Here is a 25,115-nt window from a genome sequence, read left to right on the forward strand (position 1 = left end):
GAGTACAATACAACAGAGCACAACGCAAAATAGCATAATTCAACACAGTACAACGCAAGACAACACATTTCAACATAATACAATTAAATACAGTACAATTCATCACAGTACAATTCAACACAGTACAATTCATCACAGCACAATGGAACACAGTACAACGCAACACAGTACAAAGCAACACAGCACAAAGCAACACACCACAACGCAACACAGTACAAATCAACACAGCACAAGTAACCCAGTACAACGCAACACAGTAGAAAACAACACAGCACAACGCAACACAGAACAAATCAACACAGTAAGTAAGTAAGTAATTTGTATTTATATAGCGCTTTTCCAGACCAGGGTCACAAAGAGCTTAAAAAATCAAAACAATATTCAATAAAGTATATACCAAGCAACACAGTGCAACGCAACACAGCACAATTCAACATAGTACAATGCAACCCAGTACAATGCTACACAGCATAACGCAGCACAGCATAACGCAACCCAGTACAACGCTACACAACACAATCGAGCACGAGGAATGAATGAGTCCCTGATTCTAATAGTGTTGCATCTGGGAAGGAGCATTTATGCACTCCATCTGCTTCTCTGTTCACTGATTACAGTGTTCAGAGGATGACTGCAATTTGCACTCGTACAGACCTGGAAGCAAAAACATCAAGCCTGATGCTCTTTTACGGCAATTTGAACCCTAGCAAGAAGAGGTTTCCACCGAGACCATCCTCCCCAAGACTTGCTTCATTCGGGCAGCTGTTTGGGACATAGAACGGGTAGTTTTGGAGGCGGAAAAGGATTACCTGTCACTAGAAGATTCACCTACCAACCTACTTTTCGTCCCGGACCCTGCATGCTCCTTCAATGGGGTCACACCTCCTAGGTAACATGTCACCCTGGAATAACCCGCACCTTAAGCTCCTTAGGCAGCGACAGCTAAAGGAAAGTCCTGCCGGCCTCCACAAACCACTGCCTGTCCCCAGCCGTCCCTGGTCACACCTCTCCGTGGACTTCATCATGGGTTTGCCTCCATCCCACGGAATGACGGTAGTTCTTACTGTTGTGGACCGATTCTCGAAGATGGTGCACTTCGTTCCCCTTCCTAAACTGCCGTCAGCAATGGAGACTGCTGACCTTCTGGTGACCCACGTGTTCAGGCTGTGGAAGTCGTCTCAGACAGAGGTCAGCAATTCTCTTCGCAAGTGTGGAAGGCATTCTGCAAGGCACTGGGCGCCACCTCCAGTCTAACCTCTGGGTATCACCCGCAATCCAATGGACAGTACGAGCGGGTGAACCAAAACCTGGAAACTGCCCTCTGCATTTCTGCTCGCCATCCTACTGCCTGGAGTGTGCACCAGCTGTGGTTTGAATAGGCCCACAACTCCCTCACCTCCTCAGCTACGGGTATGTCCCCTTTTATGGTAGCGTACGGATACCAGCCTCCACTGTTTGCTTCCCAGGAAAGGGAGGTTGCGGTACCCTCTGTGAAGTCCCACCTAAGACGCTGCCACACAATCTGGAGGCATAACAGGTTAGGCCTGTCACAAACTGCCACCCGCAACCGTCAGTTGGTCACCGGCCCCAGCCTACAAACCAGACCAGAAGGTATGGCTATCCTCCAGAGACCTTCCCCTGCAGGCGGAGTCCAAGAAACTTGCTCCCAGGTTCGTCTGATCCTTTGAGGTTGGGGGGATAATCAACCCCTCTGCCAGCCTCGCTTAAGGTACACCCAACCTTTCATGTCTCCCTCCTGAAGCCAGTTGCCACCAGCCCTCTAATGTCATCATCCATGATGGACAGTAGTTTTTCCAGTGATCTCCTCTCTGCAACTGTCACCAGTGATTCCAGCCTCAGGAACTACTAAGAAAGTTCTTATACACATGGTCTGTGTTGCAGGATCAGTCCAATTTACTGCCCAGCGACACACCGAGGTTCTTATAGTTGTCAACTATCTCCACCTCGTCGCCTCTGATGGACAAGTCCAAGACCAGCTTCTTGGTCTTTGAGGTGTTCAGCTGCAAGTGGTTCCTCTACCTCCAGTCCACAGTCACGTATCAGATTCCTGTACCCGTCCTCGCTGTTGTCCCTGATGCATCCAACAATGGCAGTGTCGTCAGCATACTTCAGGACGAGACTCAGCTCAGAGTTGTAGCAGGAGTCTGAAGTGTATATGGTGAAGAGGAGAAGGGCCAGTATTGTCCCCTGAGGTGCTCCTGTACTGCACACCACAATGTCACATGTTATGTCCTTCAGCCTGAACCAGAGTTGGCTGGATGGTTTTAAAGGCACTAGAAAAGTCCAGGAACAGGATCCTCAGTAAGCCGCGTCCTTTATCCAGGTGGGGATAGGTCCAATGCAAGAGGTGAAGGATGGCATCTTCTGCCCCAACCGCAGGCAAACATCAGTGGTTCTTGTGCGTGCTAAACTTGTGGCCTGAGACGTATGAGGACCAGCCGCTCCAGTTTAAACACAGTACAACGCAACACAGCACAATTCAACAAAGTGCAATGCAAGACAGCACAATTCAACAAAGTACAACATAACACAGCACAATTCAACACAGTACAACGCAACACAGTACAACGCAATACGGTACAACGCAACACAGCACAATTCAACAAAGTGCAATACAAGACAGCACAATTCAACACAGTACAACATAACCCAGCACAATTCAACAAAGTACAACATAACACAGCACAATTCAACACAGTACAACGCAAAACATCACAGCAGAGTACAATGCACACAGCATAACTCAATACAGTACAACTCACCTTTCTTTTGGTCTACTAAAGAAACTTGTTACATTTGTTTCATGTTATTGAATGAGGCGAAGCAACACATCACGACGCAACAAAGATCGACTCAAAAAAACAGTAAATTCAATTCAATACAGTACAATGCATAACGCACAATTAAACACACTAAAAATCAACATAGTACAGTGCAACACAGTAAAGCAGAGTACAACGCAACACTGTACAATTCAACACAGCATAATTCAACACAGCATAATTAAACACATTACAATGCAACACACCCTAGTTTAACACAGTACAACCCAACATAGCAAAATTCAACAAAGTTCAATGCAACACAGAAAAATGCAACAAAGCACAATTCAATACAGTACAATGCAACACAACACAACACAATGCAACACAATACAGCAGTGTTCAATTCAACACAGTACAAAACAGCACAATTCCTCACAGAAATGCAACACAGTGCAACGTGACACAGCACAATTTAAAAAAGTACAATGCATAAAGCACAATTAAACACACTGCAACTTAACATAGTACAAATCAACACAGTAAAGCAGAGTACAACGCAACACTGTACAATTCAACACAGCACAATTCAACACATTACAATGCAACACACCCTAGTTTAACACTTTGAAAATTTCAGTTTTCAATTTTCAAGTGCAATGCAACACAGTACAATTCACAAAGTACAATGCATCACAGCAAAATTCAACAGTGCAATGCAACAAAGTTCAACACAACACAGCACAATTCTACACAGTACAACACAACACAGTACAATGCAACACAGTATAATGCAACACAGTACAATGGAATGGAAACAAATACAGCTCATAAGTCTCTTCTACTGGAGTTTATTAAGTAAACTTCGTTTCATATTTTTTTGACAAACTGAGGATCATGAATTTATCCAGGGATGATCTTGTTTTTCAATATTAATAGGCATTAATTGTAGGGGGGCGCTCTCATTAAGATTAAAATAAAATGTGGGTATATTTTTACCCTGGTTTCCTCCCGTAGTTCAAAAACAAAAATAGATGATTTAGAACTCTGAGTTGTCTGTAGGTGTGAGTGTGAATGATTGTGTGTCTCTGGCAATCTGTTCATAGCTCCCCCTGCCTCTTACCCTAGCCAGCTGGGATAGACTCAAGTTGTTCTAAAATGAAGGGCTACAGAAATGGGATGAGAAAGCTCATTGAAGAGGTGAAAAAACATCAACACAAAATCATTTAGCGGCGCCAAGAAGCTCACTTGGCCTCCATGAGAGGAGCTGGGCTTCATTTTATAGCTTCTCTGAAAGCAAATTTGTTTTTATATCCACAAACTCACAGTTAAAAGAGTATGTACACTAGTTTTCCTAATTTCTAACCAAACGCCTGACTGCTGTGACAAACACACAAATCTCATGTTTAAAGGTAATATGTTGATGTACATGTGTGTTAAATAGATGTTGGACATCAGTATGTGTTTGTACAAAACTTTTCACTGAAATATTTACATCTTAATTTTCTTTTCTTTTTTTTCTGTAGATTAAATCTTCCGATTAAATCGTTTACCATAACCACAACCGCTCTGCAGTGACTGGTCAAGAACTAAGGTCTGTCACTGCACATTATCAATACTGGAAGCCTCTATATAACTTTGTGGTTGCATTTCTGTGAGTTTTTTTTTATGTAAATGTGTTTTTTAGTTAGTGTGTTTTTGGGTGAGCTTCTGTGTGTGTGCTCCAGCCTTTCCTAATGAGTTTTTGTGTATTAGTGTTGTCTGTATTTGTATGATCGTGATTGTATGTAGGTTCATGTATGTGTCATGGCAAGGGCATGTTTGTGTGTGTAGTGATATCGTAGCACAGAGTTGTGCCAAAACAAAATATCCAAAATATTTCATAATTCACACAAGAATTGTCGCCCACGAGTTGTGTGGAGAAAAACTGAAAGTAAAAAGTCTGAAAGAAGTCACATGTGTCATTTTCTCATCTTGTCTGCTCTAGAATTCAGAAATGTCCTCAAAGGTTAGGAAAACCTGCCTGCGGTTTAAATCAAAATCATTTCTTGTTTGGTGATTTGAATCAACTATCGTCCATTAAGCTGCATTAATGCTGATCTCTTGTCTTGTTGCCACAGAAAAGCGTGTCTGAAGCCAGTGGTTTGATCAGAGGAAGAAAATCCAACAGGATAAATGGAGGATTAGTAAGAGTTTCCATGACATGAGTGACTATAGCATCGTTCGAACAAATCAGAGAAAGATGGCGAACATGATGCTGGAGTCTCAGAGGGGGAGAGAGAGATAGTCCTGCTTGTCAAACGGACCCAAACCAGTGCCAGGAAAACCAGTTCAGGCATTGTTGTCTGTTCAAGGAGGTGATTTCTTCAACACATTAGAGTCGGAATCTGTCGTTGACCTCGACAATTAAAGCAGGAAATCTCAGTCTGTAGTTCAGATCCAGAGGCAAACATTGCACCTCAAACAGTATGATCCACTAATGTGTTGACATCAGAGCTCATGAGTTTTTATCACAAATAAAATCTGTTGAAGCATAAATCTTTTATTTGACATTATTTACTCAACTTTGGTTTCCACGAACGTGTTTCATTTGCGTTACGACCAATGTTCCTTCTAATCTGCGCACAGCTGATCTGGTCTATACGCACAAAAAAATGTGCACAAAAAATAAGTTAAAATAAATTTAAGCGGAGCCGCACTTTAATCCAATACAGGGGTGGGCAATTCAAATTCTTCAAGGGCCACATTAAATTCTGTGAATGTTGTTAGGGGCCGTAGAGAAAAAAGAAAGACGAGAAAATCCCTGAAAAAGAGGACATTCGTTATTAGGTCGTGACATTTATTAGGCTAAATAAGATGCAGTTTTATTCTTGTATATATGAGGGTTTTCTTTAAAACATTTCTTTAACTAACTTTAAAAAAATATTTTGAGGGATTAATATATACTCAAAAAATTACACACAAAAAGGATGGAAAAAGTGTTATGTGAAAATGTAAATGAATAATAAATACAAAATTTTTAATGCATTAGAACCATTTATACATGATCATACTTTGACATTACAAGGGCCGCATAAATACATAATAACCTGACTGTATAATCCCCAAAAATCTTATAATCCTTCATTACAAGGATCATACTCTGTCCTGTTTAAAATGCACATTTGTTATTCATACATTTATTCGTTTTTTCTAATTTATTATTTAATTCATCAAATTATTGTTTATAACAAGTTTTAAATTGTCATCCAGTTAATAGGTTTCAGCTCATTTAAATAGCAAATTTATGATTGTGATGAATCAATACTGCCATTGATTTCTTCTTGAAGGTGTGAACTATTATCCTACAAAATATATCATTTGAATGTAGAATTTAGATAGTTGATTATAAAAAGCTTCAGGTGCAGTCGACTTAAGGTGTTGGAAGGTGAGTGATACATTGTGTCTCTTGAGTCACTTTTTCCAGCATTTCTATTGAATATATTTTTACCAAATTCATTTTATTGAAATATATAATGTATACAACATTTACTCATCTATTATAGTCAGTCAACATCAAATATTTTACAAGAAATATATATATATTTTTTCAGTTCAAGGGTTTTTTTTCTCATTCTCTCAGTAGATCTTTTTGACAACTATATAAACTTCCAACTCAATAAATGTTCTGCATGTTCTCTGTATTGTCATCATGACGGTCCAGATCAGATCCACCAAAACACAGCGTTGTTTCTGTTCATGAAAAGGTCCAATAAAATCAAGTGCTCCTTTAATAATAAATCATTTTCCTTCAATGAAAAGTCATAGAGACTAAACAAAAGCGTTTGCTCTGCTCCGATATTCTAGAACTCAGGTCGGATTACAAACATTGAAACACTTTTAGATTTTTATTAGAAAGAACAGATGTTTAAATAAAGATGCTGTTTTTGTACAGATACATTACCACTTTTTATTGCTCGGGAAAGGTCCCTCGAGGTTTAAAACATATTTACATTTAACTTTCTTGTCTTTTTGACCAATTTATGTTTTAAGAAGGTTTTATTCAACTTTTCTAGTTTCTGGACGGACGGTTCCTCAACCGTCGAGGTGCCGGCTGAGTGGTCTCGGCGTCGGCACTGGGCTCAGCACACCCTGATGCCAGACAGACCCCCGGTGGACCCCTGAGGCCGGGGTGGCCCCTAAGTCCAGGTTGACCCGTGTGTCCTCGCTGACCTGCCTGTCCAGGCAGGCCGTCGAAAGCCCTGCCAGGATGACCCCGTGGACCTGTGGGTTAATTTCAAAATAGAACAGTACAAATTAATCATTCAAACACAAAACAAAGACAATACACTTAATATATAAAACAGATTTTTTTATACATATTTACAAACTTTTAATTCAATCGTTCTATATAATAAATTAAACATTAACAATGTTTTTGTTTCATGTATTTTGTTGTTCACAATCGTATTAAAATAATCATCTGGGGAAATTGTGACGTAAATGCTTCCCCTCAAAAATACCTGAGGCTCTTGAATTTAAAAACGTATTTAAATAGGATAAATATTGATATAATACAGTTTTATATGCAAATGAAAATGTATTGATTCAGAAATTGGATTGTTTAATTATTGGGAGAAGACTATGAAATTATGAAAAAAATATTCCTTTTGAAAATATTTTACCTTTTAGTTCATTTTAATAATGAATGATGCTGATTTTTTAATCTACTGGTATAATTAAAAAGAAATGTGTTTTCACTCAATCTGTATTTTCAGTTTAGGTTGTATTAAAATGTTGTTGTTGTTTTTTTTAATTGCTTGTGCATTATGATGAAGAAAACAAACAAGTATGACTTTTATTAAACTAACTAAGAAACTTTGCAATTACTTTTCAAACAAGGTCCGCCACAGAATGACTTTTCCATTTTACACTTCAGGATGTCCATAAGGAAGTCTGGATCTCATTAGATCTCACAGTTTTCCTCATCCAAACACAAAAGCAAACATTGTTTGACTGGAAGAACCACATGCTCAGATTTAAGGGTTTAATAATTGTCACTTGCTTTGTCCCTAAAGCTGTATATTTAAAATATCAAAATGCTTTCAAACTTGTGCACGGCTCTTGTTTCAACGTTCAACTGTCAATCAGGCGCAGTAAAGAAACGTGAGCCGTGTCATCAAATATGTGAGAGGATTATTGTACCCTGAGCTCCCAGGTCTCCGGTGACACCAGCGAGGGCATGACCCTTTGCTCCTTTGTCTCCTTGTTCTCCTGCTTCACCTGGACGACACACAAACATGTTCTCAACATACATACACACCGCTGTGTCGCTGAGACGCTGCTCATGAAACCTGTAAAACACCTCATAAATATTCTTTCATTTCGCTGGACGGACACGTGTGTGACTTCATGGTGGAAGCTTGTGAGCTCGAGGAATGTTTTACAACCTGAGCCGTAATTGATTTTTCACTTTTTACAGACTGAGACTGTGTCGCTGTGTAGTCTGAGGTGGAAAGATTTTAGCGTTGTATACATTTAGATTTGTTTCACTTCAATTCAATTAATACCAATCCAATAATCTATAGATTTGATGGTTCATTCTGGAGAAAAAATATATTCTTATTTTTCCCTCTTGGGCCGTCCCAGCAATCTGCTTTTTTGGGTTTTCTTTGTGAGATCATACGAACTTGACGAAGAGAGCAATCACTCTGGACTATTTCCTGATTAATAAAAGTAAAATCTCCTGTAGATTTTCAAATTAAAGCAACATTTGCAGACTTTAGGTGACCCTGGTCCAGAAAGGTGCTTTACAAATAAATATTACTTAATTACTTACTTACTTACTTTTAATTCATAACATTTCATTAATGACACATCCCTCAATGACTGATCCAAAAATCAAATATTTTAGTGCTCCAACTCAATGGGCGGATCTTATGACAGAAAGGCAGCCCCATGTTCTAACTTGTGGGAGGCTGGTCCAATCAGCTGGTTCTTCACAAACAGGATTTTCTGTGAGTGTGTAAATGGACTTATATTAACGGAATAAAATATCAACGTTAAAGGTCAAAAGACCAAAATATTATATTTGACAAGAATAATAATGTTTAAAAATGCAAAGGAAAAATATTTTTTTACCAAACAGTTGATAAAGTTTAAGAAAAAAGTAAATAATAAAGTGAGGTTCGACTTTCGCCTTTTTTTCATAAAAAGAAGAAAACATTTTGAGTTAATAAAGATTACTGTCGGACAAAAATGTTGATAATATCAACTATAATTCTAGCCACACCTGGTTCTCCTTTACGACCTGGGTCTCCCACTTCACCGTAGAATCCCGGCAAGCCCTTCTCCCCCTCGTCGCCATCTTTACCAGGGTCACCCTGAAAACAGTATCAGTAGAACAGGGGTGTGAAAACCAACTGAACACAGGACAAAAAAAATATTTATTTTATTTTAGCTGGAAAAAGTCTCATCAATCGCCCTTTGGGGACTAATTATGGCGTTTAGCATCTTGACTTTATTACTCAACAAAGTTTCCCTGTTTTTTCCTGAAACTGTTGAATTTTGTTCTGCATCAATCTTTTGTTGTTTCATTTTGAGCGACCACACTTTGCGCCGTTGCCTCTTAAATTGAATTTAATTGTGTGAGAAAAAATTACCGATCCGAAGAGACGTGGAAAATGTTTTCTGCCAAATTCTTTGTGTCTGTTGGTTGTGTCCAGAATTTTTTAATATGTTTGCATATCACCGAGCCAGTGAGCCGGAGCAGACCACGTATGTGGACCAGGTTTAGCTCCAGCTCCGGGATTTCTTTTCATTTCATTGACTAATATTGGAGCACAACTTTGTTTAATTCTGCTAGAAAAACTCACAGAAGGTCCTGGTGGGCCTTTTGGTCCGGGTTTTCCAGGGGCGCCCATGGGCACGTTCCCGTACAAGGGGCAGGCGGCGGCGCAAGTCCTCTTGACCGAGTTGGCGTAAGTGGACATCTGTTCCAGGACTACCTTCTTGCACACCTCGATCACGTGTTGGGCGGAAAGTGTTGGACCCTGTGTAACAAGTCATCAAGTCAGCAAGTCGTCGTCACGTCTCAGCGCCAGGACACATTAGGCAGCGCTACAGGACAGGGCATGCAGAAGCTCTGGCAACATCTCAGAGGAAACACAGCGTACGAACCAAGCCAAAAGTATCCCCTCAGGCTCATTGGGGATTTATTGCAACACTAAATGAAGCTCTTGCTGTGCGACGTTACTTAGGACTGGCTAGTGAAAACTGTTTAAGTGTTTTATCCCACCACAGGCTTCATGACTACTTGAGCAGACAAATACTGGAGCCTCCTGCCATCACGTCCGGATGAAATCTTTCCATAGGTGGAAAAAGCACCCGATATAACACGGTTTACTTACTGGGGGACCTGGAGGACCCTGGAAACCGTCCGGTCCTGCTTCACCTCGGACTCCTTTTACACCGACAGGACCTGAGCGTCCTGAAATGCCCTCAGGTCCACGTTTGCCACGTCCACCTTGAGGGCCAGGCTGGCCCCTGCCGCCTACCTGTGAAACACAGTAGGCACCATTGAGATATCAGGTGAAATTTCAACATGGCTTGTAGAAAACTGACGGCTATGAAGTTGTCTTTTTTAACAATTAAAAGAAGGTTGCCAAACTGGGCAGTGGTTCCTAATGCATTCCTACATGCCTCTAGGACAGGGGGCACAGACCAGACAAGGTTAGAAATACGCCATATCTATTTGCCCTAACTGATTGAAAATACTTTTCTATGAATGTGGCAAAATGAAAAGTGATCAACTCACCTGTCCTTTGGGACCCTTGGCTCCTTTTTTAGCCTGAAAAACAAACAAATAATACATATAAAGAAAAGTGAGAGGTAAAGCCAACGAGATTTAAGAATGTACAAATACCTCTTCCCCTTTGACTCCTTGAATTCCTGGGATTCCTGTGTCTCCCTGTACATGGAACAAACACTTGATTAAGCGAGAGATAGAATCATGAAACCTCGATAATTCATGATGATAGGCATTTCTGTAAATCCATTTGGCCTTCGAAAAACATCTAAATTCTATGGCTGATCTAGCCCCAAAGAAAAGTAAATTGGTTTCAATTAATAGTCCCATGTGCCGTCTAGACAGGAAAATAACCTCTTCTAGTTAATGGAGGTTTAATGTAAAGAATGCAATATAAGAGGATCCTGGTGGTGGAAGCATTCGTCTGATAAAAGCAGGAAATCACTTCCACTCGTTTTCTCTCTCGGGTGTGCGATCGAGAGGAAGTTGGAGATCCTTAAAAAGTAATTATCTGCTGTCCAATACCAGCGTGGTGCCGGGCCTGATGCCACTAAAGGCTGTTATTAGACTGCACCAGATTGCCGGTTAGCTTGTTTGACTGGCAGCTACCTTAGAGGTCGCATTTGTAGGTCCATCAATATAGGAGGTGATTTTATTCTCTTTATCCAGAATAGGATGGTTTGCGATCACTCTTTCTTTCTTCTCCTTCAACAGATTGTTTGACAGATCTATTAGGTCATGTCGCTGTCTTTGTATGGTGTGATGGTTTTTTTAATATACCAACAGCAAAAAGGAGTTTTTTGATTCGGTAACAGAGGACAGGAAGTGGACAGGAGTGGCTTTGGAGTAAAGTAAGAATAAGGTGGTGGAGACTGTGCTTGCAATTTTCCACCGGCTTGTTTTAGCTTTACTCTACTTGAGTCCACTATAACCGGGTTGTGTCGCATTTTCAGCAGCACAGTAAACTTAACAGATGCTATTTATAACTATCTAATAAGCAACCAGCACTAAACATGTTTGGTCACCTGATTGGTCGGAGAGTGACGTCACTGAAGAAGTTATAATGCGACCACAATAATCCGAACACAAGAAACAAAATGCTATTTAGTGGATAACCATGACCTGGATGAATGTGAACCTTCATGAACAGACAGCCGAGAACTGAGAAGTATATGGATACGCCAAAGTGGCCGCCCACTAACATGGGTCAAAAATCCTTTTTAAGACCATGTTCAATTGGGAAATGAAAAAATTGAAGGAAAGAGGCTTGTTTTTAGACCAAAGCTTGTTACTTTTGTAGCTCTTGTAAGAGCTCTACGACATACATATGTTCAGGTTACCTTTGCTCCTGTCTTTCCTGGCTCCCCAATATGTCCCTGGAAACAGATGATTATTTTTGGTGGACTACAAACAATGATAATGAATTTTCTTTTTTTTTAAATAATCAAAATAATTGTTCTTACAACTGGTCCTGGCGGACCGATAAAACCTGGTCGTCCTGGCTTCCCAGCAGAACCCTTGTAACCCGGTAGACCCTTAAAAGAAACACATTAATCAGAACCTTTGTATAATAATAGTTAATACTACAGACTTACAGTTTGTCCCTGTGGACCCATATCGCCTTCTGGACCCGTGAGTCCGTTCTCGCCCTAGTAACAGCGGAACAATGAAAAATGTTTCCAACAACAAACTTCCATTACAATAAAAAAATAGATTTGATGTTTTACTTTTATTCCTCCTTTTCCAATTTTTCCAATCAGACCCTGGGGACCTTGATAGGCCTGTTCAGAAAAGGTTGATTAGTTATTGAAACTCATAAAAATAAGAAATATGGAATATTTATTACTTCTATTCCAGGGTCACCGTCTCGACCACCTAATCCTGGATCTCCAATAATCCCCTGCAACACAAGTCACAACTGATTCATTCTATCAAAAATGTTGACTAAAACAGTACCCAGTTGTGCTAGATCAATTTAATTCATGCTGGTTTCTCACATTTTTACTTCCTTAAATGTCTGTTGAAGAAACCTTTGTTTAGAAAAAACTGCAGTTGTGTGTAAATCACCTTCTGTCCGATTGTCCCGGTTTGACCTGTACGTCCTGGAATTCCCTAGAGAAAATAAATTAAAACTTATTTTATTTGTTCTGAGAAATACAACTTTCTTCCTGAAACATACAGGCATGCCCTTCGCTCCTGCCGCTCCCCGTTCTCCGGCATCTCCCACAATGCCCTGAGGGAGTACATCAAATGGCAACAGATTTCAGGTTGTTCGATGGCCACATCACATTTTGACTTTTAAGAAATGAATGGATTACGGGTTCACCACCGACCTGCTTTCCTAGTGGCCCAGGATTCCCTTCTGGACCAGCGGCCCCTTTTTCTCCCTGGAGTCAAAACGCTGTCATCATGTTGTGAAATGAGATCTTGATCAGGATGGAAAGATGATTACCTTAATGCCTTGAAATCCGGGAATCCCTTCATATCCTCTTCCACCTTTAGTACCCTTGAGGGGGGGGTAACATATAAGGATTACAGCAATTACATGTAAATACACGGCTAATCCCAGTAAAGTAAAGTATAACTTACATCGTCCCCGAGCTTCCCAGTCTCTCCGATGACTCCAGGTGGTCCACGAACTCCCTTTAATTTCAATTTAGGTCAACATTTAACCCAACAACTTGACAAAGACCTTCCAGCAAATCCAATTAAAAGTTTGCAGATTCATTAGCCATTAGCACACATCGACCAATTACAGCTGGAACCTGAAGGAGGCTCTTACCTTGAAGCCTTGGGCCCCTTTTAATCCTTTAAGGCCCTTCTGACCCCTGTTACCCTGAAAAGACAAGCTTGTTATCGCAAATGTGCAAGGTTGGAGAGCGTAGAAAGTGATCATCTGAGAGAAGTAAATTACCACTTGGCCCCAGAGTCCTCTCATTCCTTTCTCGCCTTTGATTCCCTCTTCACCCTGAGGACATGAGGATTTCAATAATGGATTTGGAGAACGAGCCAAACTGAAATGATGCCCCGAGAGAAAATCATTGGAATATGGATGATACCTTCGGGCCTGGTTCGCCAACGTTGCCATACTGTCCTGTGTTGCCCCTGACTCCCTGCGAAAACCAAAATCATCATAATCAAGTCAAATTAAAGATCATGGATGTCAATATGTTCTTGTTTTTAACAATGAATTGTGTCAGCTTCCAGTGAAGGACACATTAAAAGACCATCATTTTTACTTTTTTTTTTTTTTTTTAATAATTTAATTTAATTTTCAAACCTAAATATAATTTCCAAGCAGATAACAACCTTGGCTACAGTCACACCTTGTGTTTCTCTGGGTTAAGATGACCTGCTGGCCCAAAAGAAAAAGCAAATGTGTTTGTGGTAATACCTTGTGTTGTCTCTGGGTCAAGGTGAACAACTTCCACCACTGCATATGTATTTATGGAAGACAGGGAGGTCCTTTAACTTGACCCAAAAACAACACAAGGGATACTACAAACACATGATTTCGGGCCTTCGGGTCACCTTGACCCTGAGATAAGACAAGGCTTAAAGGTACTGTCTAAAGGTAAATTTAGGATTTTTACCAACAGTGTTCTTCTAGTTATCCACTTATCCAAGAACCCTCGTCTCTCTAGACCAGTGGTTCTTAACCTGGGTTCGATCGAACCCTAGGGGTTCGGTGAGTCGGTCTCAGGGGTTCGGCAGAGCCTCCAACAAGGTTAAGAACCACTGCTCTAGACCCTTCATACTCTGAGAGAAGCCCCGAGGTGGTCTGGCAATTGCAAAAATACTCTCTTAGCAATGCAAAGATACTCTTTGGGTGGCTCTTGGCCTGGATCCACTAACATCACAAAGGAGGCTCAATCTTGAGATGAAGTCCTTCTGACAGGACTCCTCACATTGAAGGTGTATTGACCATAACATCAGAAGCTTTAGACTGAAAATCCGGTGCACTTGACAATCTCACATTCCAGTCCTAACAAGAACCTATCATTCTGCCATCTAAAGAAGACGTCAAAGCACAGAACCATGGTTCTGAGGGCACCAGCATGACCAGAGTAATCTTCGTTCCTCTGGTATTTGAACGGAAAAGTTTGTCTGAACACCTATTCTGATCAGGCTCAGATATTTGGGCATCAGGTTTGGACTTTGTTCTTTTCCAGGTGGGAAAGACTGATGATAGCGTAGTTTAGGTTTCAGTAGCATGAAAGCTGGATATATTCTGATGATGAGCAAAAACACTGATGATTGTTGCACTTACAGTATTTTACATTCAGCATCTTCACTGTCTCACTAAATCTCTCTTATTTCTCTTAGTTTGTCGCACTATGCCTGTTTCTATTCCTCTCCAACACCACGGAAGAATCATTTCAAAGGTGTCGATTAAATAGGCGACTTGACAGAGGTATACTGTCTCTCAGTGCTTTTCTCATTATTTATGATTTTTGCTAGTTTCAAGACAATTTCCTGGTTTTAGATCTTTATTACTTATTTTAATTATTATTATAATTCACAGAATTGTATATTCTTTGAAAGTATATCAGCGTCATCAGAATATTTTTTAGGTGGATGTAACATTTAAAATGTTGCAACATTGAATTAAAAAAATAAAATATTTTAATTTCAGAGTTTAATAACCTAATGACAATAATTCAAAAAAGAAATGTTCGGAATTCAATACTTTTTGATTCATAGTCTTTTGAATTCAATATAGAATGTTGGTAAAATAGTGTCGCCACACAATACAGAGCTACTTGATCTAGCGCAGACAATCTCGGCTAGAAGTTCAAACTTTTTCCTAAAATGTCATCTTTTAGTCTTTTAGTTTATTTTTTCCACATCAGTTTAATTTTTTTGGTACTAATTTAGCTCTGATAAGATTCAAAGTTTAAAGCTTGTGTATATTGCTTTTCTGCGTCCGTATTACAAATATTTCGTCGTCTTTTGTACCTTCTATGCCGAGGCTAAATATCATGAAGATTTTTCGGCCGCCGATGAGGAAGTTTTTCCAGGTTCTCTCGTGGGTTCTTTTCACCACCTCATCAAACACTGGACGGAGTCGAACCTCAGAGATGGCCGACAGTGTGGCGAGAGTCATGACCGTGATCTTTATGACGTTTTTGAAGACGCTATGGCGGTGAGTGGGGGGGGGCAGAAGACCACCCACCACACGTGGACGTTCCCTAATCCGTGCCAGGAAATGCCCTCCGTGGACGCCAGCAGGGAAAGACGTAAACACGGAGAGGTTTGTGATTCTAGAGCTGGCAGGAGCTCAAGATGTTAACAAGCTACAGGCAGATGTTTACGTCCTGAAGGAACCAGGTCTGGGGTTGAGATCTGCTGGACCACGTGTTGCTGTGTGGGGGTTACGAGTGAAATCAAGAACAATGAAATGACATGTGCTGCTCTGTGGCAAGTTAAAATGCACCATCAAAGACACCATCAAGTCGTTGACTGAGTGGAAATAATCACATCTGCAGCGACAAACTTCTTCTTACACTTTTACAAGCTGCTCCGTCAGCACATTTTCCACGTGAGAAGCCGAGCAGGTATAAAAGTCTCACACAAGGGTTCAGCAGAGACGCTGAAATTACTCCCTTCAGCCTCCAGGGACACCTAACATGGACTCTGGATTATGTGGAAAATCCTAAATTCTCTGATCATCCTCCAAAGTGAAATTTGTTTATTTATTGAAACATTTATTTTGTCAACACATATATTATATATACTTCCTGTGAGATTTGAACCAAAATATTGTTTTTTACATGTAAATGTATGTATTGTTTAAAGGGCACCTAATGTGAAAACCGAGTCGTCCTCTTTAACATGCAGTAGGTTATTCATCATAACGTTGCTCCGTTTTGAAGTTATTACTTAATAAAGTTCTTCCCCGTCTGAAATCTCGCCAAACGAGATTACGGTTAAATTAAACATTCTGACATCACTCTGGTGGAGGTGTCCTCCCCTAGAAGCCCTAAATCGGTTAAGTACCTACATGTTAATCGTGAAACAAAATATATATTTATGTAAACATGGTGAGAGTTACTTCTGCCTTTAGTTGTTTTTGTAATTTGTACATTAAGCAACAAACCTTATTTTTATTATTCGTTTTTAATGTACAAAACGGGAATTTCAGGGGTGAGTTTGAAATCTACGGGAGTCCTTGAATGCAACTTGTGTTTTGTGACCAATCAGAGCAGAGTTGGCGTGGTTGCTCGGACGAAACAGCGGATTTTAAGTGGGCGGGGCTTAAGCGTATTTTCTAATGTAAATATCTTTATTAAACTAGAGTTTTATGCAAAAAGAAACATACAGATGAGTATAATAGAGGTCCTAGAACAATTTAAGAGACACTTAAATCAGCACATTAGCTGCCCTTAAAGAGTGAGCAAACTTTAAAATTTAATTTAAATTATAGATTCTTTTGAATTACTTTTTTATCCCTTATGTTATCTGAGGGTCAAGGTGACCCACAGTCCCGAAACAAGGTTTGTAGTATACCTTGTGGTGCCTCTGGGTCAAGATCAATGACTTCCACCACTGCTAATGTGTATATGGAAGCCAGGGATTTTATTTATTTATTTGTTGACAGTAAATAAGCTTCATCAAAGATTTAACCCAAAATAACTGAATTAGGTTTTTATTTATATCTAATAATTTATTGATTTTAATCATCTAAGAGTGAGTTATTACATTTATAATTACATTAAACTAAAATTCATATTTACTTTTTTATAAATATTCATCTTACTTAATTTTTAAAACATCTTGATACATTTTCACAAAAAAAGTTGATCATAGTTTTATTTAGTTTATTATAAAATAAATACAATTATTTATTTACATGTAATGTTGTTGTTCAAGAGTTAGGCTTTGAATGTTTAGGTTCATTTAAAAGGGTTTATTTGTTTAATTTTAGTTTTTTTAGTTTTTAGTTTTGACAGCAAATGTGCTTCTTAAAAAGATAAAAATAATTTTTAGTTTCATATTGAGTATTTTTATATTTTAAAGTAAGGTTTATAGATTAATGTTATAATAATGTTGCATTTTTTTTATAAATTATAATTTATTCATCGTGTTTACAGTTTATTGAATTCCTTGGAACATAGTAAATAGAAAAGTGCAGATTTGTCGTTCATTTTCAAAATATTATATAGTTATATTTTATAGTATATATCAGGCAGAATTAGTAATAATATTATCTATTATTTACTTAGATAAAGTCTGCTGCACTAATTTAAAGACAACATGTATATTTTACCAAGTATTTCCTGAAAAATAATAATTATACATTTTAAGACTTAATCCTGACACATGGCAACAGTAGTTAACAAAAATATTTTAAAAATGTCTAAAAATGTAAACTGAAACAAAGGATTTCAACAATAAAATCTCATAAGCTTGAACTTATTACACTATGAAAAAATGTAAAAGTTCTGACACTCATCAGACTTCGGGATTGAAATGGAAGTTGATCTCAAGCGTCTGCTAATATATCTATGTTTTATTTTGAATGCAGATTTGGCTTTCATTTTCAATTGTTAATAGTGTAAAAGAAGCTGAAATGGGTATTTTGTGCTTCTTAAAAGACGGAACAACTGTATTAAACTAAAAAATAAAATATTCTGAAACACAAATTATCTGACATTTTGGTATTAAAATGGATGTTGATCTCAATCATCTACTAGTTACTGTGGTTGGAGAGGTTTGGAGTGATAGTTCTTCACTCTGGCAGAGGAACACCTAGGCTTCACATGGTGAAGGGAAAAGTGGATTCAGAGTGGAGACAAAAGTCCAGATATCAGAGTCTGTGTTTACTATCGTTGATGTGTTTCCATCCTGTTTCGTCTCAGATGATTCTTTTCTGCTGACTTTTACGACTGAGAGTTTCCTGCTCTTATTTGTCATCACGAAACATCGTTAGCGTTTCATTACCCAGTTTCCTCGTCGTCCCGAGTCTCCGGCGTTTCCTGGAAGACCCTGGTGACCCTGCAGGTTATAAAACATCTCGTCAGTACATGAGCCACCCTCCACCTCCGTGTGTGTGTGTCTTGACCTTTGGCCCCGGCGGTCCCTGGACCCCTGCATGTCCATGCACACACTTGCAGGGCGCTCGTCCAGCTGTCAGGCCGATCTCTGCGTATCCTCCGCACTGTTGGACGAATGAAAAAGTGAGATGTGGACAGGATGGACAAGTGAGACGAGACATGGACATGATGGAGGAGTGAACAAGTTAGACAAGATGTGGATATGTTGGAAGAGTGAACAAGTGAGACGAAATGTGAACTCGATGGACGAGTTAACAAATGACACATGGACATAATGGACAAGTGATCAAGTGAGACGAGACATGGACATAATGGAAAAGTGATCAAGTGAAGCGTGGACCTGATTGAGGATTAAAATAGTAAGATGTGGACATGATGGACGAGTGAACAACTGAGACCTTGACATGATGGACGAGTGAATAATAATAATTGAATGAATGAATGAATAATAAATATTTCGTCTATTTATATAGCGCCTTGCTAGACCAGGGTCACAAAGCGCTTTGACAGCCATTCACACATACTGATGGGAGTAGGCTGCAACACACGCACCAAGTCTGCCATCAGGAGCAATCAGGGTAAAGTGTCTTGCTCAGGGACACAATGACACAAGCTTGTCTGGAGCTGGGATTGAACATGCAACCTTTTGGACTGCACATTTGAGTGAACAAGTGAGACGTGGACATAATGGACAAGTGAACAAGTGAAGCGTGGACATGATGGACGAGTGAACAAGTGAAGCGTGGACATGATGGACGAGTGAATAAGTGAGACGTGGACATGATGGACGAGTGAACAAGTGAGACGTGGACATAATGGACGAGTGAACAAGTGAAGCGTGGACATGATGGACGAGTGAATAAGTGAGACGTGGACATGATGGACGAGTGAACAAGTGAAGCGTGGACATGATGGACGAGTGAATAAGTGAGACGTGGACATAATGGACGAGTGAACAAGTGAAGCGTGGACATGATGGACGAGTGAATAAGTGAGGCGTGGACATAATAGACGAGTGAACAAGTGAAGCGTGGACATGATGGACGAGTGAATAAGTGAGACGTGGACATAATGGACGAGTGAACAAGTGAAGCGTGGACATGATGGACGAGTGAATAAGTGAGGCGTGGACTTGATGGACGAGTGAATAAGTGAGGCGTGGACATGATGGACGAGTGAACAAGTAAGACGTAGACATGTTGGGCGAGTGAACAAGTGAGTCATGGACATGATGGACGTGTGAACAAGTGAGACGTGGACATGATGGACGAGTGAACAAGTGAGACGTGGACATAATGGACGAGTGAACAAGTAAAGCGTGGACATGATGGACGAGTGAATAAGTGAGACGTGGACATAATGGACGAGTGAACAAGTGAAGCGTGGACATGATGGACGAGTGAATAAGTGAGGCGTGGACATGATGGACGAGTGAACAAGTAAGACGTAGACATGTTGGGCGAGTGAACAAGTGAGACGTGGACATAATGGACGAGTGAACAAGTGAAGCGTGGACATGATGGACGAGTGAACAAGTGAGACGTGGACATAATGGACGAGTGAACAAGTGAAGCGTGGACATGATGGACGAGTGAATAAGTGAGGCGTGGACATAATAGACGAGTGAACAAGTGAGGCGTGGACTTGATGGACGAGTGAATAAGTGAGGCGTGGACATGATGGACGAGTGAACAAGTAAGACGTAGACATGTTGGGCGAGTGAACAAGTGAGTCATGGACATGATGGACGTGTGAACAAGTGAGACGTGGACATGATGGACGAGTGAACAAGTGAGACGTGGACATAATGGACGAGTGAACAAGTAAAGCGTGGACATGATGGACGAGTGAATAAGTGAGACGTGGACATAATGGACGAGTGAACAAGTGAAGCGTGGACATGATGGACGAGTGAATAAGTGAGGCGTGGACATGATGGACGAGTGAACAAGTAAGACGTAGACATGTTGGGCGAGTGAACAAGTGAGTCATGGACATGATGGACGAGTAAAATTAGTAAGACGTGGACATGATGGACGAGTGAACAAGTGAGTCGTGGACATGATGGACGAGTGAAGAAGTAAGACGTGGACATGATGGACGAGTGAACAAGTGAGTCGTGGACATGATGGACAAGTGAAGAAGTAAGTCGTGGACATGATGGACGAGTGAACAAGTGAGACGTGGACATAATGGACAAGTGAACAAGTGAAGCGTGGACATGATGGACGAGTGAATAAGTGAGACGTGGACATGATGGACGAGTGAACAAGTGAAGCGTGGACATGATGGACGAGTGAATAAGTGAGACGTGGACATAATGGACGAGTGAACAAGTGAAGCGTGGACTTGATGGACGAGTGAATAAGTGAGGCGTGGACATAATGGACGAGTGAACAAGTGAAGCGTGGACATGATGGACGAGTGAATAAGTGAGGCGTGGACTTGATGGACGAGTGAATAAGTGAGGCGTGGACATGATGGACGAGTGAACAAGTAAGACGTAGACATGTTGGGCGAGTGAACAAGTGAGTCATGGACATGATGGACGTGTGAACAAGTGAGACGTGGACATGATGGACGAGTGAACAAGTGAGACGTGGACATAATGGACAAGTGAACAAGTGAAGCGTGGACATGATGGACGAGTGAATAAGTGAGACGTGGACATAATGGACGAGTGAACAAGTAAAGCGTGGACATGATGGACGAGTGAATAAGTGAGACGTGGACATAATGGACGAGTGAACAAGTGAAGCGTGGACATGATGGACGAGTGAATAAGTGAGGCGTGGACTTGATGGACGAGTGAATAAGTGAGGCGTGGACATGATGGACGAGTGAACAAGTAAGACGTAGACATGTTGGGCGAGTGAACAAGTGAGTCATGGACATGATGGACGTGTGAACAAGTGAGACGTGGACATGATGGACGAGTGAACAAGTGAGACGTGGACATAATGGACAAGTGAACAAGTGAAGCGTGGACATGATGGACGAGTGAATAAGTGAGACGTGGACATAATGGACGAGTGAACAAGTAAAGCGTGGACATGATGGACGAGTGAATAAGTGAGACGTGGACATAATGGACGAGTGAACAAGTGAGACGTGGACATGATGGACGTGTGAACAAGTGAGACGTGGACATGATGGACGAGTGAATAAGTGAGACGTGGTCATAATGGACGAGTGAACAAGTAAAGCGTGGACATGATGGACGAGTGAATAAGTGAGACGTGGACATAATGGACGAGTGAACAAGTGAAGCGTGGACATGATGGACGAGTGAATAAGTGAGGCGTGGACATAATGGACGAGTGAACAAGTGAAGCGTGGACATGATGGACGAGTGAATAAGTGAGACGTGGACATAATGGACGAGTGAACAAGTGAAGCGTGGACATGATGGACGAGTGAATAAGTGAGGCGTGGACATGATGGACGAGTGAACAAGTAAGACGTAGACATGTTGGGCGAGTGAACAAGTGAGTCATGGACATGATGGACGAGTAAAATTAGTAAGACGTGGACATGATGGACGAGTGAACAAGTGAGTCGTGGACATGATGGACGAGTGAAGAAGTAAGACGTGGACATGATGGACGAGTGAACAAGTGAGTCGTGGACATGATGGACAAGTGAAGAAGTAAGTCGTGGACATGATGGACGAGTGAAGAAGTAAGACGTGGACATGATGGACGAGTGACTCACCACGTTGGAGAGTTCGCAGCATCCTTCCGAGTACGCCTGCTCCGGATCACATGACACCTCCATCTGCTGCAGGTCCACCTGGGAAAATACTCAATCTTTTTTTTTCTGCTTCAGACATAGTTTTCACATTATTTAGACATTATGTTTGATATGTATCATTTTTTATTTAGAAAAAAATAATTGCAGATTGTTTAGGCATTATATTTTATATTTTACCTATATTTCATATTCAACCATTTTTTTTTAATTATTATTATTTTTTAGATTGTTTTTAAATCTTGTTTCATATCCAGCCAATATCTAAGTTGGAACAAAATTAAAGACATTTTATTATGTGTTTAAAAATATCAATAACTTAAAAAATAAAATATTTGTATATATAATAAACAATAAATAAAACATAAAAATCATCTAACTTTCTTCAGAGCAAAGTGAGGCCCAGGGGCCAGGTGTGGCCCTCTGTTTGTGTTAACGTGGCCTTTGAGAGGTCAAATGAAAACGACAAAACTGCTCAGTAGAAATGCTAACTAACAATTTAATTCTGTATTTAGTTTTATTATTAGGTGCCAGTTTAATTTTAATAAAAAAGAAAAAGTAAATCATCAACATCTAAACTTATTTCAATCTCTAACTTTCACATCATACTAAGGCTCCTTTTGTCATTTTAAGGACCTTTTTTAGGAAATTAAATTAGCTGGTCCCTGATTTGTGTCGTCGTCATGACAACAGAGAGAACATTTTTGACAACTAAACAACATTTTCTTTTTGCATTAAAGAAGTTAGAGTAAATTTCTTCTTGAGTTTTTCTTTCTCCATCAAAACAAAAATAATTACATTCCTTTTTAGTGCCTTCAAATCCATTTTTCTGTTGCTAACTTCTCATCATTTTCTTCTGGTAGCAAGATTGATCTGCATCTCAAACTTAAAGTTTGATTTCGATCTTGTGAGACGTACGGAGACGGATCGATCCCCAGCTGCTCTCTTCACGATGGACGTGAATCCTCTGCGGATGACCGGACTAGGATCCTCCATGACCTCCACGTCGACCTCCTGACAGTCGATCAGCAGCTTCACTTCCGTCCCCTTCACGCTCAGCGCCATCTTGTGGAAGTCGCCGTCGAAGAGCTTCTCGGCTCCCCTGAAGGTCCGCAGCATCTCAACCCCTTGAGGGCTCGTGTAGAAGAAGTCCATCAGGAGGTCGTCGCCACGGAAACGGAGGCCCACTCGCTCCTGTCCGTCCCAGTCGCTGACCTGCCAAAGGTTCCAGGACTTCTTCAGCGTGTCCTTGGTGACCTTGAAGGTGGCGATGACGGAGTAGTTGGAGGGGAGGCCTTCTGGGTAAACATCACTGAGACACCACAGAAGATTTAAAACGTCAACAACAACAACGAGCTCAGATATTCGAGATGATGAAAAAAAAAGAGAATTCCCATAAAAGTGAGGTATGAATGTAATGGGAATGTTTTGCTCTATAAAAGGAGTTTAAATAATGTTCTTTTTTTTTCCTACTGAGTACATCAGAAACGATCTTGATGCTGAGAGTCAAGGGTCACTTCTCACCTCACAGTCCTGCGTAGATGGATGGACGGGTTGACTCGGTATGCGACTGCCTCGGCCTGAGAGCCGTCGACCCGCTGCACTCCTCTGGACTCTGGGACTCGAAACTCCTCCAGGAGGTCAAAAGCTTTAGAAAAAAAAAACACCAAAAGTATCTTCATCAACATCAGAAACACTGGAAGGATTTTTCTTCAAAGAGACAAAAAGTTATCAGGAAATATTTAAATTAAAAAATAGAAAAAAATATAATAATAAAAAGTTACTTAAAAAGTTTAAAAAAAAAAGGTGCTTGAAAAGGCAGAATTAATTTTATATTTTTTTTTTTTATATAAGCTTCATCAAAAAAAATGTTATATATATAAAAATGATATATTTTTCTAATTGAAGTTACTTTTTTATTGAAAATATTTTTTTAAATGAAGCAAACACCTGTGTTTGGTGGATCATAAATAAATCTACCTTTATACAGATGAATATGATTTGTTTTTTTTGTTTTTTTTAAACCACATTCGTGTATTTTTCTTTTGACCTATATCCCCTATTCTTTCGGTTCTGTTGTAATTGCGACCTCTTAACTTTGAGAATCTGCTCCGACTTGGAAAGAAACATACTGACCTCTGCTGGCCAACATCGGTAGATGACGTCATAGAATGAAAGCGGACTTACTTGGTAACTTCTGACTTTGAGCGAGTGTGAAGAAGATGGAAAGAAACACCAGCATGTCTTTGATGAACCACATCTTCAAGGATTTAACGTTGAGAACTAGAAGTGCCTGCAGGTCAAAGGTCACACTTGATCACAGTGTATGTACTCGAACCCATCACATGGTGAATGTATTGGTACATTTAACTGTTCATGTATTTCGTTAGTTCAACATTTATCTATTTATAAATGGATGTATTTGTTTAAACATGTATTTACTTTCAATCATTTTCTATTTATGGTCCTTCATAAATCTTAACTGCCCATAACAAACAATGCATTGAAGATATGATGCATTTATAAAAAAAAATATTTTTCAAAAGTTTTCCAGTTGTAAAAAATATCTCTAGTTTGATTTTTGACATTCTAATCTTAAACTAAATAAAGTGGTAGCTAGTACATTAGCCACTAGCTAAGCTAGCAGGTACAGCATTCAACAATATTATTTTATGAGTTTAAATGAATGTGTAACAGATGCTAAGCAAAGATTCTAACCACCAAAATAAATACTGTGAA

The 25,115-nt window shown here is 40.0% G+C and overlaps 1 protein-coding gene across 1 annotated transcript; it reads right to left on the reverse strand.

The window, feature by feature from the left end:
• Window positions 1–6,834: 6,834 nt before the first annotated feature.
• Window positions 6,835–24,636, reverse strand: LOC148069790 (uncharacterized). Its single transcript, XM_087803303.1, has 26 exons — window positions 24,564–24,636; window positions 23,901–24,024; window positions 23,295–23,688; window positions 22,341–22,418; window positions 18,635–18,730; window positions 18,514–18,567; window positions 13,629–13,682; window positions 13,484–13,537; window positions 13,352–13,405; window positions 13,159–13,212; window positions 13,022–13,075; window positions 12,888–12,956; window positions 12,749–12,802; window positions 12,637–12,681; window positions 12,416–12,469; window positions 12,297–12,350; window positions 12,165–12,218; window positions 12,033–12,104; window positions 11,910–11,945; window positions 10,687–10,731; window positions 10,579–10,611; window positions 10,172–10,318; window positions 9,638–9,814; window positions 9,055–9,145; window positions 7,968–8,045; window positions 6,835–7,046 (listed from the first exon to the last, which is right to left on the reverse strand). Exons 1-26 carry the CDS (start codon window positions 24,634–24,636, stop codon window positions 6,835–6,837), a joined length of 2,310 nt encoding a protein of 769 aa, XP_087659429.1.
• Between the last annotated feature and the right edge of the window lie 479 nt (window positions 24,637–25,115).

The sequence above is a fragment of the Callionymus lyra genome, chromosome 11 (assembly GCF_982586985.1).
Source record: "Callionymus lyra chromosome 11, fCalLyr1.hap1.1, whole genome shotgun sequence".
NCBI lineage: Eukaryota > Metazoa > Chordata > Actinopteri > Syngnathiformes > Callionymidae > Callionymus > Callionymus lyra.

What these genes read in the sequence shown, in the direction of transcription:
- LOC148069790 (XM_087803303.1), bottom strand. Translation starts at nt 24,636, where the DNA reads ATGTGGTTCATCAAAGACATGCTGGTGTTTCTTTCCATCTTCTTCACA. An exon ending in CATCTACGCAGGACTGTGAG is followed by an intron (nt 23,689 to 23,900) that starts GTGAGAAGTGAC and finishes GTGGTGTCTCAG; the next exon opens with TGATGTTTACCCAGAAGGCC. An exon ending in AAGGAGTCAAAGGGGAAGAG is followed by an intron (nt 10,612 to 10,686) that starts GTATTTGTACAT and finishes TTTGTTTTTCAG; the next exon opens with GCTAAAAAAGGAGCCAAGGG.